The 15,444-nt window shown below is 44.8% G+C and overlaps 1 protein-coding gene across 5 annotated transcripts in view; it reads right to left on the bottom strand.

The window, feature by feature from the left end:
• Positions 1 to 2,258: 2,258 nt before the first annotated feature.
• CLCN1 (chloride voltage-gated channel 1) overlaps positions 2,259 to 15,444 on the bottom strand; it is a 1,161,279-nt gene continuing 1,148,093 nt past the window's right edge. For all 5 annotated transcript variants that reach the window (XM_085620355.1, XM_085620357.1, XM_085620356.1 and 2 more), the window contains exons 22-23: positions 5,904 to 5,990; positions 2,259 to 5,033 (exon numbers count right to left, since the gene is read on the bottom strand). In XM_085620355.1, coding sequence (XP_085476481.1) covers positions 4,668 to 5,033; positions 5,904 to 5,990 — 453 coding nt within the window. In that variant the 3' untranslated portion in view covers positions 2,259 to 4,667. The remainder of the gene's footprint in view (positions 5,034 to 5,903; positions 5,991 to 15,444) is intronic.

The following is a 15,444-nucleotide window of genomic DNA, read 5'->3' as shown; positions in this document are numbered from 1 at the left end:
TTCAAGAACCCAAATCTAAATTCACAGCCGTTAATAAAGACTCACAGAAAAAATACAACTTCATTAATCTTAATGGGGCAGGATTTCAGTGAATCCGTGCAATTGCTGTACAGAACTACTGTATCATGCACAGCGCAAAATACCTCGCAGCAGGCGTGCAACACCCATTGGACTCAAAGGGCTTCAGCCCCCCCCCCCCCCCGTCGTGTGTGGCAGCCCGGGATGAGACACCTTCCTGGGCAAAAAAGCAGCCGCACCCGAGCACTTCACAGGTCTTTAAAAGACCATTTGCATGTTAATGAGGCCTTGCTGTTGTTTCACCCCTTCTAAGAGCCCCTGCAGCTCCACTCTGCCTATTGCTTAAAGTTCAGCCCCCCCGAAATTTGGCTCTAGTTGCGCCTCTGCCTTGCAGTCACTTGTGCTAACCGTGCTGTGCTGTTACCTGATGAAATAGTGGATCTGTTTTTTCATAAGGCACGTAGCATATTGTTGTCAGCAGGAAAGACTCTCAAAATCAACAAAGGCTGGCACCCAGGGAAGGCTTTCAAGGCCGCTCAATAAGATAGGATACCGTGGAACTATCCTTAGGACCCTGCCAGCTCCTATTGGTCCCCGCTGCTGTCCATCACATAATGGAGACTGACTGTCCTGGACCATTTCACCTTTGGTAAATTGTTAGGACGGTAACCATTCAATGTTTTACGGCAGCATGAGCAGCCACGAAGTATTGATTCATAGCGGGTTTTCAGCAACATTGCAATTTGTAAATACTTTGGCAGATGTCAATTTCATTTTGGGGCATTCGATTTTGGGAGAGCAATGACTGCCACTCTGCCCAGTGCATTCTTTGTGAAAGTGAAATCCCTTTTGGTCATGTGTCCCACAGTGCCGTGTGCTGACACATGTTAAAGCACAGGAGATTGGAACTTTGAGGAGATAGCACAGAGGATAGTGGAAAATATGCAGCAGCTACTACTGACCAGGGGTGGTGAAGTGGGGGCTGAGAAAGAACGGGGCCGGGGGGAATAATAACAAGCATTGGCATAGCCAATAGGTCTCGCCTTTGGGACCTTATAAGTGTTTAGCCATGCAACAGGCGATGTTGTTGCACCAAGGATATTGTGCTGGATAACTAAACACTTATAAGGTCCCAAAGGCGAGACCTATTGGCTATGCCAATGCTTGTTTAAACATCCTTTCAAACTTAGCATGTGGCCTTTTTGGCATACATCAACAAACAATCTTGCTCCTCTACAAGTGACTTTGCATTGCTTGCCTCTCACTTTCATTAACATCTGTTTATAGCTCCTTGAAGACGTCAAGGGTCCCCTGGAACGAATCATCGTAAGGTGACATGAGTGAGTTAAGTCCTGCTGAAGCAGTCTGAAATGGATAACTTGTTGCCGTTAGGCCACGCAGTGTAGTGCACACAGGCACTTTCAGCAACTTCCAGGAGAGGCAATGATCCTTTGAAGACAGGGGCTCTCCCCACATGTATGACCTCTGCATCCCTCTGTATACTTCTGCATCCCTCTGTATCCCTCTGTATACCTTGGCATCCCTCTGTAATCCCTCTGCATCCCTCTGCATCCCTCTGCATCCCTCTGCATCCCTCTGTGTCCCTCTGTGTCCCTCTGTGTCCCTCTGCGTCCCTCTGCGTCCCTCTGCGTCCCTCTGCGTCCCTCTGCGTCCCTATGTATCCCTCTGTAACCCTCTGTGTCCCTCTGTGTCCCTCTGTGTCCCTCTGTGTCCCTCTGCGTCCCTCTGTAACCCTCTGCATACCTCTGCATCCCTCTGTATACCTTGGCATCCCTTTGCATCCCTCTGTAATCCCTCTGCATCCCTCTGCATCCCTCTGTATCCCTCTGTATCCCTCTGTATCCCTCTGTATCCCTCTGCATCCCTCGGCATCCCTCTACGTCCCTCTGCATCCCTATGTATCCCTCTGTAACCCTCTGCATCCCTCTGCAACCCTGTGCATCCCTCTTTAACCCTCTGCACCCCTCTGCATGCCTCTGCACCCCTTTGTACCCCTTTGTATCCCACTGCATCCCTCTGCTGGTGAACCTGTAACATGGCCTGGTATGTCACAAGAGAGACCGTGGTCTCCATTCCTTTATATTTGCAGTGGTTTGGGCATGTGTGTGGTCAAGGCCTCATTTATTACAGAAACTTACAATGAATTGCTGCATGGGCCACCATGGTAAGAAGTGAAGTAATAGACAGAGAAAAGGAGATAAAAAACATCTGCAGCAGGAGACAAAGACTACCAGTGGTTTATTCAAATGCATAGAACACCCGTATACCTGTGTCCTCTGGCCTAGTTTTGCCTTTAAGACTGCATCTGTGGGCGTGTGGAGCACTCTCTGGAAAGGCAGGACACGCCCATTTTATACTATAAGTCCTGTTTCTTGTTGCAGAAACACCTGAGTAAACATAAAAAATGAAATACCCACAATACCACACATATCCCCACTCCCCATCAAGGGGTCCCTGTGCCAGAGTCTGTGAGGGTCTATCAGGCACAGGCGTGTCCGTATCCTAGGATGGGATGGGGGTGTCCCTTGGTTCTCTGGGGAGTCAATGGCTGCCAAGACTAAGATACACTTCAAGCAGTCTCGGCTTGCCTTCTGCCCCTTCCTTTGTATGAGGTCCACACATGTTCTTTAAATGCTTCAGTAAAGGCGCCCGGGCCTGGACCTAGAGAGAATATCCAGCTTAAATTGGCTCTTTAGTCTTGGCTTTGCAGCTACCTTGTTACATGCGACAAGCTGCTCTGGTCGGATACTGCATCTTTGACCTGCTACCGCCCGATTCTTATAGAAGAAGATTCTCCAATTTAATGATAGATTGTGGGACCGAAAGCTCAAAGTTTATATTGAAGAAGCTGCTGTGGTTGAGGATTGAGTCGTCAACACCAGAATCGCCACGGCCATACAGATACCAACGCTCGGTCTGAACATAGGTGTTTTGGGCCTAAAGTCACCAAGTTCTTCTGGAAGAGCAGCTTTGGGTGGACAGTGAGCGGGAGCCAGGGAAGGGCTCTGATCTCACAGAAGATACTCCGGTTTAACATGAAGTTGCATTGCTGAGGACGGCTATGTTCTTAAAGTAGATGTTGCACTGTTTGGGCAATGAGTTGCAGGTTGGTGCGTCCCGTGTTCTTTCAGACATTGCTCAGGTGAGGCGATGCGTTGTAAATATTGAGAGCCCTCAGGGTCCTACAGCAGAAGGTCCTCGAGATGAAGGAAGAGTTGCAGAATGAAGAGTCTTCCTGTTTTGAAAGGTAAGGCTGCTGCCGCTGGATGAGAAGTTGTGCACTGGGGAGTCCTCAGTCCTACTGAAGATGTTAGTCAGTTGGAATCGCACGTTTTAGAATGGAGACTTGTAGGTTTCAGAGTCTCCACTACTTCCAGAGGCTACTGTTCTGGCACAACAACGAGATGTTTATTGGAGTCGCTGCTCAGCCTGAACAATGACCTTTTGGCCTCACAATCACTATAGTACTATAGAGGATATTGTTGTGGCTGTTTTTTCTCTTGTACATTGGCGATTCCTCTGGTTGTTTTTTCAGTTGTATGTTGGAGAACCCTCATATTCTTACAAAATATGAATCTAACATTGACGGATACGTTGTAAGAAGTCATGGCCTCAAGATTTCACAGAAGACGCTGCTCAGGCTGAACGTCTTTAATTGTGAAGGCGAGGGCTTGAATTTTCATAAAAGACGCTGGTCAGGCTGAACTTTGCATTGTGAAGGTGAGGTCTTGAGTTTTCATATAAGACGCTGCTCAGGCTGAACGCTCAGTTGCGAAAGCAAGGTCTTGAGTATTCACAGAAGACACTCCTCGGGCTGAACGTTGAGTTGTGAAGGCGAGGGCTTGAGTTTTCACAGAAGACGCTGCTCAGGCTGAATGTTGAGTTGTGAAGGCACGGTCTTGAGTTTTCATAAAAGAGGCTGGTCAGGGTGAACATGGAGTTGTGAAGGCGAGGTCTTGAGTGTTCATAAAAGACGCTGCTAAGGCTGAATTAAGATTCCTTTGGCCGCCGACACTATCTGCTTACAGAGGACCCCGAGTCCACACATCGTTAGAGAAGATTCTACTCTGAAAGATGAAGTGCAGGATGGAGATTCTTTCTGCTCACATGGAAAAGGCCATGGTTGGTGACAACGTTTGGTATCCAAAAGCATGTTCTTCTGATGGAAAGTTTTTAAGCTTACAGCAACCTTGTTGTCTTGAAGGATGTTCTTCTCGTGTTCAACTGGTTTGGACATTGTCAAGTAGGATATTCTGAAAGAAGAAACTGTTGTGGTTAATAATGCCCAAGGGTCTCAGAAGATGCTGCTCTGGTTCAACATTTGAGGCCTGTTGCCCATGCTAAAGAGATCACCTCTTTTCATAATTATACCCTGTCTCATCCACATAAGCTGGCCTGTTCCCTGATGGCAGAAATAACTTGTAGTGAAAACACAAAAAACAGTGGGTCAGGCTTGAAGGAGGCAGCCTCCACTCTGGTGGTGAGGCAGATCGGCCCACATGACTCGACTGACACATTTGCACCTTCATGAAAGCAGTGCAGAGATGAAGTACAGATGAACCAAAGAGGGATTCACCATGAGGGAGTGTGGTCATAGGATTGTCCACGCTATTTCTGTGGCCAGCTCGTTAGAGCTGCGCGTCCTCCTCATAGTCCTCGTCCAAGGCTGTGGACTGCAGATCTTCAAGAATTTGTGAGATCTCTTCAGCCGTTGGGTGTGCCAACTCCATCTCATCGAACTCCATGTCCAGGTCCGCAGGTGCTGGCCCCGGCCCCTCTGGGCCCTCCTCGGGCACAGGAGTTGGTGTGTTCTCCTCTGGCACACATGGGTCTACGTGCACCATGCAGCTGCTGTTCTTCCGGGTCCACACATTAGGATTCTGATCCGAGGGGCGTCCCTTTGTGGAGAGGCTCCGACTCCCATCTCGAAAGCTGGCTAATGGTGGGCGTAGCCTCACACCAGATTTGGTGGAGCCCTCAATGGCTTTCTGTAGCTGCGAGAAGAAGAAAGAATTGCAGAGTGTGAGCAGCAAGGAAGAGAGGAGGCTAAAACATGGAGTTTGAAAGCAACAGACCACCGTACAAGACCTCAGCTTTGTACTCCGAGAGCAACAACATGAACTCCAGCATCAACAGACTTCTAACTCCCAGCACCACAGATGGTCTCTTACAAGAACTCTGAAATGGACCATTAGAGTACAGGGTATCTCTTACAAGAACTCTGAAATGGACCATTAGACTGCAGGCTATCTCTTACAAGAACTCGGACATAGACACAAAGCACAACGGATTACCTCTTACAAAGACGCCCACATGGGCTCCAACATCAAAAAAGCACCTCTTAAGATACAACAACTCTAACAGGGACTCCAAGAGCATCAGGCAACCACTTACAATAGCTAGGGACTCTGAGAGCAACAGGCAACCTCTTACAAGGATTCTGACATACTCAAAGAGGAATAAACTACCTCTGATAGGATCTCTGATAGGGGGGAGAATCCTGCCCAGAATCCCTGCTGCCTGAGTAGGGTATGGATCTATAGATTATCCTCTCATATGAGGAAGCCGAAGGGTAGAGTCTGGAGTTGGATCAGTCAAGTTGGAGGGGGAGAGGGTTGTAATGAGACTTCGCCCACTATTAGCCCCCCTCTCTTTTTCATCACCTCTGTCGCGACTCCACCTCCAAACACTTCTACACCCTTTCTGTCCCTCTTTCATCACAGCTCTCTCTTTGAGTCTCACTCCCTTGCCTGTCAATATCCATTTCCCGTCCCCACTCGGCAAAAGTCTCACTCAAACTTACACTCCCTTTTATAATCGATTAAAGGCCCCAGATGAAGGGGCACCCCAGGTTTCTCACTGACCTCTGGCAGCGCCAGCACCCCTCGAAGCTTCCCGATGTTTGTCACGTAGGCATGACTGAGGCCCAGCAGAGAGAAGAGAGTGTGAGTCTGGAAGGAAAGCACATATAAATAAAAATGAGACCAATAAATAATGAATGAATAAATAAATAAAGGTTGAGGGGAGAGGGGTTCCTGGTGCCAGTGTGAAGTTAGAGGTGCAAGTCATTCCGCGTGGAGTATTATAAAAAAAATTCTCCCTAGAACTCAACACCCCCGACCCCCCCCCCCCCCCGTTATTCACCTGCTGGTCTCTTGTAAAAAAAAAATCCCCAAAAGACAACAAAGCCCTGGACTGGCTGAGGGGGGACTAAAGCACCTCAAGTTTTTAGTTCAACAGAGTAATCTCATTTGCCTGCAATTAGGGTGGAAACTCATCTTTCATCCCAAATCAGGGTTGCAAGTGTTAAGCAAATACCACATGCGGTGATGCACACTTCACCAGGTGGAACCTGTGGAAATCTGCCTGGGGAAAACTGCATACCATGTGAGACAGACTGATTTGAAATTCTTATTTTGCACTTCTTGGTGACACAGAACGTTCAATCAAGCATGTTAAAAATAATAAAATAAACAACATCATCAAAATGAACATAAAACTAATGTACAGAATGAAAAGTTGTGATAGCCCTCCTGAAGCTCATTTGAGAATGGATACACCTTAAGGGGTGGATTTACTTTGAATCCGTGCAACGCAGTGCAGCACAGCGCTGCGCAGTGCAGCGCAGCAAAGAAAGTTGCTGGTGATGGAGCGGGTAGTACAAAATTTTGTATACCCCCCCCCCCATTTCTGCATGTTCATATTAATCCGAATAATCTATTAATGTAATAATATTAATCCGTTTGAAGTGATATCTAATCAATCCTATTAATGTATGAATTACACGTGGGATTTGCATCTTGCATGGCTAAAATAATTTGTAAACTAATATACGTACGCATACTAATGCTAGAAATATAGAATATTGCATGATAAATGTTGCTTTTGTAATGTAATTGTAAGTTGAACCAGATGGCATCATCAGGTGAATATAAACGCTTTAATTGTCGCTATTATGCTAGATAATTACATACACATAGGGGAATTAGTGAGGGTTAAACATTTAATTTGTTATTTCCATGTTTTAATTACTTTTTGTGTTTGTTTTGCTTAAGTTGACCGATTGGGCCTTTTCGACAATATGGCTGACTGACTCATCTGACAAGACAGCTACCATTCCACGAGGCTTCAGACCGAGTGCACATGTCCAGGCGCCTGAACAAGTGGCCTCAAGATGACCCATCCATCCTGTACCCAAGCAAGGTCGTGACTGGACTATAGCCAAGAACTTTAACAACAGACCAGTATGACAAACCGGATGGATCGTGTCTGACAGTGTGACATCATTGGACTATGGGAAACCGAAACGGATGATCTTAACCAACCAATCAAGACAGTCTAAATCTGACTTTCGTTACATTTTAACATTAAAATCATTATAAAAGATGGTAGAATAGTGAGATGGGACAACTGATGGTTTCTATTCCTGACGTTATGCTGACGGAGAGGACGGTGACACTGCTGGACAGCTGTTTCCCTGAATCTTTGACAGACTGAATTGCTGCCCGATTTTTGATGAATTAAAGACTTTTACGACTTGATTGACTTAGAGGACAACTGATAGCCAGATTAGGCAAATATGATGTTCCGTGGTTTGATTAACAATTTTCTAAAAATTTGCAATTAATTAGATAAACAAAATTATTGATTAACAAACAAATGTGTTGGGCCGTTTATTGAAAGAGATTAGATTAAGATTGAATATAAAATAAAAGAATTGAGTCACCATTATCCAAATTCAACTAAATTGATGTATCGCCTAAATGGAAGGAATATCTCGAAGTTCAGAGTTTAATGAAGGTATTCAATGTATGTTTATGTAAATATGTTATTTTAGGTCAATAGGTATTCCTTTCATGTCAGCGTTTGGAACACTCATCTCACCCGTAAGAGCAGATCAGAAATGTGTAAGTGTTGGTGTTATGGGCCCCACCAATGAATTTATTGAGTGAATGTGCTAGTGCGATATTTTGTCTGTGCTGAAGGAAGGATTAGAAATTCCACGCTGCATCAGTTTTTCTGGTAGCAAGATGATGGTTTTTATTGTTTTGGTTATTATTGCTTGTACATTGCTTATCGATTATTGAATTTTGATTGGTATTGGTTTATGTATTAACATTCTATGTTGAGTTGCGTCGAGTTCTATGTTGTTTGCATGACTTCTGGGATGTAGGAAGTCGGAAGTTTGTGATGGGTCCGTAGTAGGGCAGAGGTAAGCGCTGCTCTCGGGAAAGACGGAATTGTCATTACCCTGTAGGTACACAGGGGAAACGTGTAACAAGTGAAGTTGCACGACGCATTGTCTGGGTTTGCTTCGGTAGCATCGTCGCGAGTTGCCACTAGAGACATTTTTCTGTATGAGAGAAGTATGTATGATAGCGAAGGTTATCTGTGAAATTTTGGTCTTAGGTACCAGGAGGCCAGAAGGTACTCTGATAACGCTTATTACTGGAAAGGTAGCAGGTGTTCTCTAAGCTTGTTAGAGGGAAGTGCTACTTTGTTAACGAGTGTCATAATTCTGTAGTAGGACAGACTGTTCGCTGTTCTCGGGAAAGACAGAATTCTGTGTGAATGTACTACATTTTTTCCTGTGTGAAAGTGCATGAATGAAAAGGCATTTTGGTTAATTGCGAAACTCTGGTCTTATTTCTCAGGAGCATTGGGTCTCCAACTAAGTGTCTTAATTCTGGAGAAACAGTTAGCTAATGCTTGTTAGAAGGGTAAGGTAGAGTGATGTGCTACTTTATCAACGCAAGTAACAATTCCGTAGTAGGGCAGAGGTAAGCGCTGCTCTCAGGAAAGACGGAATTCTTGTGAGAAAGGTCTTTTGCTATTCTTTGGTTAGCGAAGCGGACAATGGTGGTGTTTTTGTGTTGTTACTAACAGATTTGAAACAAAACTTACTGAGTGAACTTTGTAAAGGAGGGGTAAACAGGAGCTGCGGCAGCGGCTGCTGACATCAGAAAGACCGCGCTGAGATTGGCCAGTCAGTTAGAAACATAAAACACTCCTGATTGGTGCATTAGTGTACGCCGCGCTAGGAGTGGAGAGTCACAGGGTGACGCAGACGCTCCTGATTGGTGCGTTAGTGTGAGTCACACTGGGATTGGAGAATTGCAAAGGTGACATAGACGCTCCGAATTGGTGCATTAGTGTGATTCGCGCTGCGATTGGTCAGAATAGCGGTACAGTTGAGAGGAGAGACTAGTGATACACAAAAAGACAGAAAAGATGTATTACGATCCACCAGAAAAGGAGAAAAAGTCCTGGTTTGGGAGAATTAAGAAGTGGTTTAAAAAGGACAAACCGATTGTGACTAGGGAAGGACAGTTACTTCCTCCACCGAAAACCCCCGCATCCTTTATGGTTGCGAAATATGGATATCACACTAGTATTTGGTTACACAATTGGGTAAAGTACACTAAAGACGACGGAGTCTTGGCTTTTCCAGAGCATGGTTCATTTAATTTAGCAGTTTTGAGAAATTTAAGAGAGAAAATGATGAATCTAGAACCGAGATCTAGACCAACACAATTTGAAGCATTGACAGAATGGGAAGATGAGATGCATGACCGAGAAAGACAGAGAAGTGGCGGAAGATATAGGTACATGTTTGGTAGGCCATACGGACATGAGAATCATGATGACCGAATGAGAAGGTGGCGGAATGAGAGTATAACTGAAGGTCTGTTTCCCGTAAGAACTGCAGAAGAAAATGGAGGAAGAAAATGCACAGAAAAAAGACATAATGTGGAATCACGAGGGTATGGAGTGAATGAATCAGAGGATGATGTTCTTGATGACATGTTTTATAAAAGTCCACCTCCGTATCGACCAGAACCAGAAATTTTAACACCAAGTGCCCCAATGAAAGAAACTTTACGAATCATTAAGTCAGAACCAGTGTCCCAAGATTTAGAGAAAAATAATTCCATTAGAGAGGTAGAGAGGAAGTCAGGAAGTTAAAATAAATGGTGAAAATTCAGCAGAATTAGCGAAGACAACCTTAGAATTAACTGAGAAGATAAGAGAATTGACCAAAAATCTGGAAGCCGTAACAGTTCCAGTGACGATGGGTCCAGTGATGCCTATTTTTGATAAACAGAAAGATAGCGAACATTATTTAACGGTTCCTTATAAAAGCAATAAACAAGCTGAGCAGCCAAAACCGAGCCAAAATGAAAATCCATGGAGACAGACAATAAGTATGCTCGAACCAAATGTTTCAAATAACCCGTTTATAGGCCAAAATGTTACTGAAAAACGTACAACGACAGTGGAGTCAATATTAGAAACACAAAAGGATTTGGAACGAGGTAATGTAGAGAAGCCAGTAGGACCATCTACAGAAGAATTAAGTGAATGGTTGAGAAGCTTGCAGAGAAAAGACAAAGAATCCCAATCAATAGATGTGGCCAAATTACGAATGGTATTGGAAGAGTTAATAGTAGGAACTAACCCCACAGAGAAATTAAACACTTACCAAGATGAGGAATTACTTTTTTGTGCAAAAGTGTGACATGGAGAGCAAAAAATCTGCATGAACGACTAGAAGAAGTAGCAAATGAAATGGGTATAGCTATTGAAAAAGTAAAGGCTTTGCAAAAACCATATCGAATACATTTTACTGAAAAAGAGATTGGAAATTTGAACACCATAGGACGGATAAATCAGATTAAGGAAATAATTATCTTATTGAGAAACAGAGCAAAAACTCCCAGAAATTTAGTCATGAAACGGGATTCTACAATGAAGAACAGGTAAATAAGCTGCCCCGCACTAGCGCTTGTTGGACTTGGCCCTTTTTGCAAGGTCATCCCTGAACTTTTTTCCTTCCTCCTGTATTTCTTCTGACCTGTTGTTGGCTGTTTTATGACTCTGGGCACTTTACCACTGCTGACCAGTGCTAAAGTGCATATGCTCTCCCTATGGTAAATGAATGTATTGATTAGTGATTCCATGATTGACTGATTTGGTTTACTTGTCAGACCCTAGTATAGTGCACTGAGTGTGCCCAGGGCTTGTAAATCCAAATGCTGCTGCTGGGCTTGCAGCACTGGTTTTGCCACCCACAGAAGCAGCCTTGCAAAATGTGTCTAAGGTCTGCCATTGCAGAGCCTGTGTGCAGTCTGGTACTGTCATGCTGACTGGGCAAGTGCACCCACTTGCCAGTCCCTAAACCTTCCCTTTTCTTCATATAAGACACCCCTATGGTAGGCCCAAGGGCAGGGTGCATTGTAAGTATAAGGTAGGACATGCCCTGATGTGTGTGGCATGTCCTGATAGTGAATTACAGCCATTTTCATTTTTCACTATTGCAAGGCTACCTGTTCTCCATAGGCCAGAATGTGCTGTTAGATTATTACATGTTTATAATCTTATCTGACTCAGAGAACATGGTAGAAATTCGAATTTAGTATGCCTGACCTCAGAATGATAAAATACATATTTTAGTGAAGTTGGTTTTAACATTCTGTGTTTGAAAATACCACTTTTAGAAGGAAGGTATTTTCTTGTCTAACCATTCAAACCTGCCTCTGCTAGGTCGTGTATTTCTTTGTCTGGAGTTTGAGTGACACAGCAGGGGGATTCCAGGAGACAGGGTGAATCCGTCCAGTGGTGAATAGAGAGATCTGCATCTAGATGGGAGGGAGGTGTTGCACCTGGGACTTGAATAGGACAGTGCCTGCCCCCACCCCCTGTGGTGCGTCTGATGTCTCTGCCTTGTACTGTGAAAGGAGAGAAGGAATCATGTCAACAAAGTGCTCCAGGGCTGTGCTTTCTCTCCACAATGCTGGCTCCACCTCCTGTGGGGCGTCTGATGTTTCTGCCCTGCACTGTGAAAGGAAAGAAGGAGTCATGTAAACAGAGTGCTCCAGAACTGGTTTGGACTGGGCTAAGGGCCCTCTGCCCTCAAAGGACAAAGGATTTTGGGGTATAAGTAGTGGGAGCCTGATCCCAAGAATTTAGATCCTGCTTGACAAGAAGAAACCTCTGCCGGAGGAGAAGGAACTGGGAAAGCTGTAAGGAGGAGTACTGTCGCTGACCTGGGGGATTGGCCTGCAGTGGTTGTCTTGCTGCTGAAGGAGAGGAGAAAGACTACAAAAATACTTTGCTTCAACTTGTGCTTAAAAGATCTCCAAGGGCCTGAGTAGAGCTGGCCTCCTGTTAAGAAGTCCCAGGAACAAAAGGACTTCAACTCCAGCTTCCCCCTGAACTCTGCTGTGTGAGTTCTGCCCTTCCTAGAGTGCTGGATCCAATTGTGGGGCCTCTGGAAGTTGTGCCTGCTGTAGGGAAGCTGACCAAGAAGAAAGAAACCAAGGATCTCCACTTTTTCACGCACAGCCTGCTTAGCGAGAAAATTTCAGTCGCACTGTTCGTTAGCGTGCAGAATTTTATCGCTGCGAACATCGTCGCAGAGCCTGCTGCCGCTGAGCCAGATCATCGCTGGTGAAATCATCGCCCCTCTCGTTAGCAGGACGAATTTGAGCGCTGCGGACATTGCCGCAGAGCCAGCCAAGATCCCCGCTCCACTCGTTAGCGGGCAGAATTCTATTGCTGCGAACATCATCGCAGAGCCTGCCGCCGCTGGGTGAAATAGTCGCAGAGCCAGCCAAGATCATCGCACCGCTCGTTAGCGTGCCGAATTTTATCGGTGCGAATATCGTTGCAGAGCCAACCAAAATCATCGCTGGTGAAATTGTCGCCCCGCTCGTTAGCGGGCCGAATTTTGTCACATCGTGCCTTAGCGAGTACATTTCTTTTTTTTTTTTTTATTTCAAATCGTTTTTATTGAAATAACAAAGACAATACAGTAACTCTTCCGTACATAAAGAGTCGAGTCAGTCAATGTCGAACAATTACAGATAACGAAAAGTAATTAGCAAATAACAAATAATATAAAGGAAATCAACTCCTGCTTGCATCATCGATATACAGATACATATATATATATACAATGCTCAATGTGGGGATGCGGCGCTTCTGGGCTCAAGGGGGTAATCGCAAACGTACTCTCAAACATCACCGATCAAAGGGACCAAACCGCAATATAATATCTCAAGGCGGCTCATAGTGAAAGGAGGTTGCGTCCAATGATTTCCAAAGCTTTCTATTGGATGGGCACCAAGTAGATGCTTGTAGAGCCGGATTATTAGAACCTCTCAGGAATGATAACCACCCCTGCCAGATTTTGAAGCTCACCCCACTCGCATTTTTCCATTTGCATAGAACCACTTTACATGCCATTGTTAGCATTAAGTCCAAAATCTGACGATCTTGAACAGTTGATATTTGCGGGTCCAGCGCCCCTAAAATGACATATACAAAGTCCTGTACAGGCCTTATCTTGAACACGCGATAAATGCAGTCAAATATTTTCCCCCAGTAATCCCCTAAAGAAGGGCAGTTAAATAGCATGTGTGCAAGATCACCAGATCCTGATTGACAGTTCCAACATGTAGGAGAGTCCCTTAATTTACATTTGAAAAGCTTATCCAGTGTCCAAAATGCTCTGTTGAGTAGCATGTATTTTGTTTGGAATAGGATGGGTGAAACTTTGTGTGTAAGGGCCAACTTATGGATCACATCCCAGTCAAAAGTTATGCCTGTTAGATTCGGCTCAGCCTCCCATTTCGATTCCACCATTTTGTATTTTGTCGTGGGTAAGGACAATAATAGTTTGTACACCCTCGAAACGAAGTGGCCCGTGTGCATAAGACGTGGGAGATGAATTATTAACCATGGTGTATATGGAGAGAAGTTACGAGCGGTTAGCATCGCTTTGATTTTCAAGAAGTCATAAAACTCCATCGGGGTGAGGTCATACCTCTGCTGCAAAATCGAGAACGGAAGTGGAGTCTCATCATCATACATGTCCCTCACCAAGTTAATGCCCTTCTTGGACCAAGACTCCCAGAATAGTCCACTACCATTATATTTGAGATGGGAATTTCTCCACAAGGACATAAACGACGACTTAGGGAATGTCAACTTTGTTTTATGTGTTTGGTCGAGTCTGAGCAAAGCCCGTCTAGTATTTAGCATGATATATTTGGAGTGTGGTAGATGTGACAGGTCCATAGTGAGAAGGGCTTCCAGAGGCGTGTGATTTACTAGCGACTCCTCAATATTAACCCATAGTGGTGTATAAGTTGGGGATTTTATCAACCACTGAGCTCCATGTTTGCACAGAAACGCTGTCTGATAGTTCCTGAACGAGGGGAGACCCAGGCCGCCTTTATCTTTTGCCAATTGCAGCTTCTTCAGTGAGACTCTGGCTTTCTTGCCTTGCCACAGGAAACTACCAAACAGTTGATCTACCTTAGTAATAAAATTATTCGAGAACGTCGTAGGGAGCATGCTGGCCAGATAGTTAACCAACGGAGTTGACATCATTTTGAGCGTCTCCGCTCTACCCCACCAGGAGAGGAACTTTGGAGACCACCCTTCCAGCAATGTGGATATCTTTTTAAGGGTCAATTCTTCATTAACTTTCAGCGTAGAGATCAAATCTTTATCAAAGTCTAGCCCCAGATATTTAAAGCACCGAGGCTGCCATGTAAGACCGGAGTCCCCAATAATTCCTTTATCCCCAACATTGTTCAGGAGTTTGACCTCCGTTTTGTCTTTAGTGAGTTTATACCCAGAGACTCTGGAAAATTCCTCAATATCAGTCATGAGTGCAGGTATGGCCTCATCCGCTCTTTCTGACATAATAAGTACATCGTCTGCATATGCCGTTAACTTAACAGTGCAGTCTCCAAACGGAATACCAGCTATCTTAGGGTCATTCCGTATATGATATAAGAACGGCTCAATTGCCAACAAGAACAATGAAGGAGACGGGGGACATCCCTGTCTCGTGCCTTGCTTTAAACAAAAGGGGGAGGAGAAAGATCCACCCGCCCTAACTCTTGCCGAAGGACAGCAATATAGGGACATTACCAGTCTTGTGAATGATTCCCCTAAGTTGAATTTACGTAGGACTGCTTTAAGGAAGGACCAATCAACCTTATCAAATGCTTTTTCAGCATCTAGTGTTATTGCTGCCGTGGGCGTGCCTAGGAGTTTCGCTTTTTCTAGGACGTGCGCCAAAATCCTTGTATTGTCACTGGACAACCTGTTTTTAAGGAAGCCTGCTTGAGATGGGTGGATCAACTGGGGAAGGACCTTCTGGAGGCGAGCGGAAAGTATTATAGCCAAAAGCTTGCAGTCTATGTTAATCAGTGAAATAGGCCTATAGTTTTTCGGTAGCGACGGGTCTTTCCCATCTTTAGGAAGTACTGCAATTATTGCTTCAGCCAGTGTACCTCTGACCTCGCCAGATTTATTTATGTCTTGGAATAGATGTAGGAGGGGTTCAACTAAAAGGGAGGGGAAGGTTTTGTAAAATTTTGCCGTAAA

The sequence above is a fragment of the Triturus cristatus genome, chromosome 7 (assembly GCF_964204655.1).
Source record: "Triturus cristatus chromosome 7, aTriCri1.1, whole genome shotgun sequence".
Lineage (NCBI taxonomy): Eukaryota > Metazoa > Chordata > Amphibia > Caudata > Salamandridae > Triturus > Triturus cristatus.
This window is presented reverse-complemented; position numbering and strand designations above follow the sequence as displayed.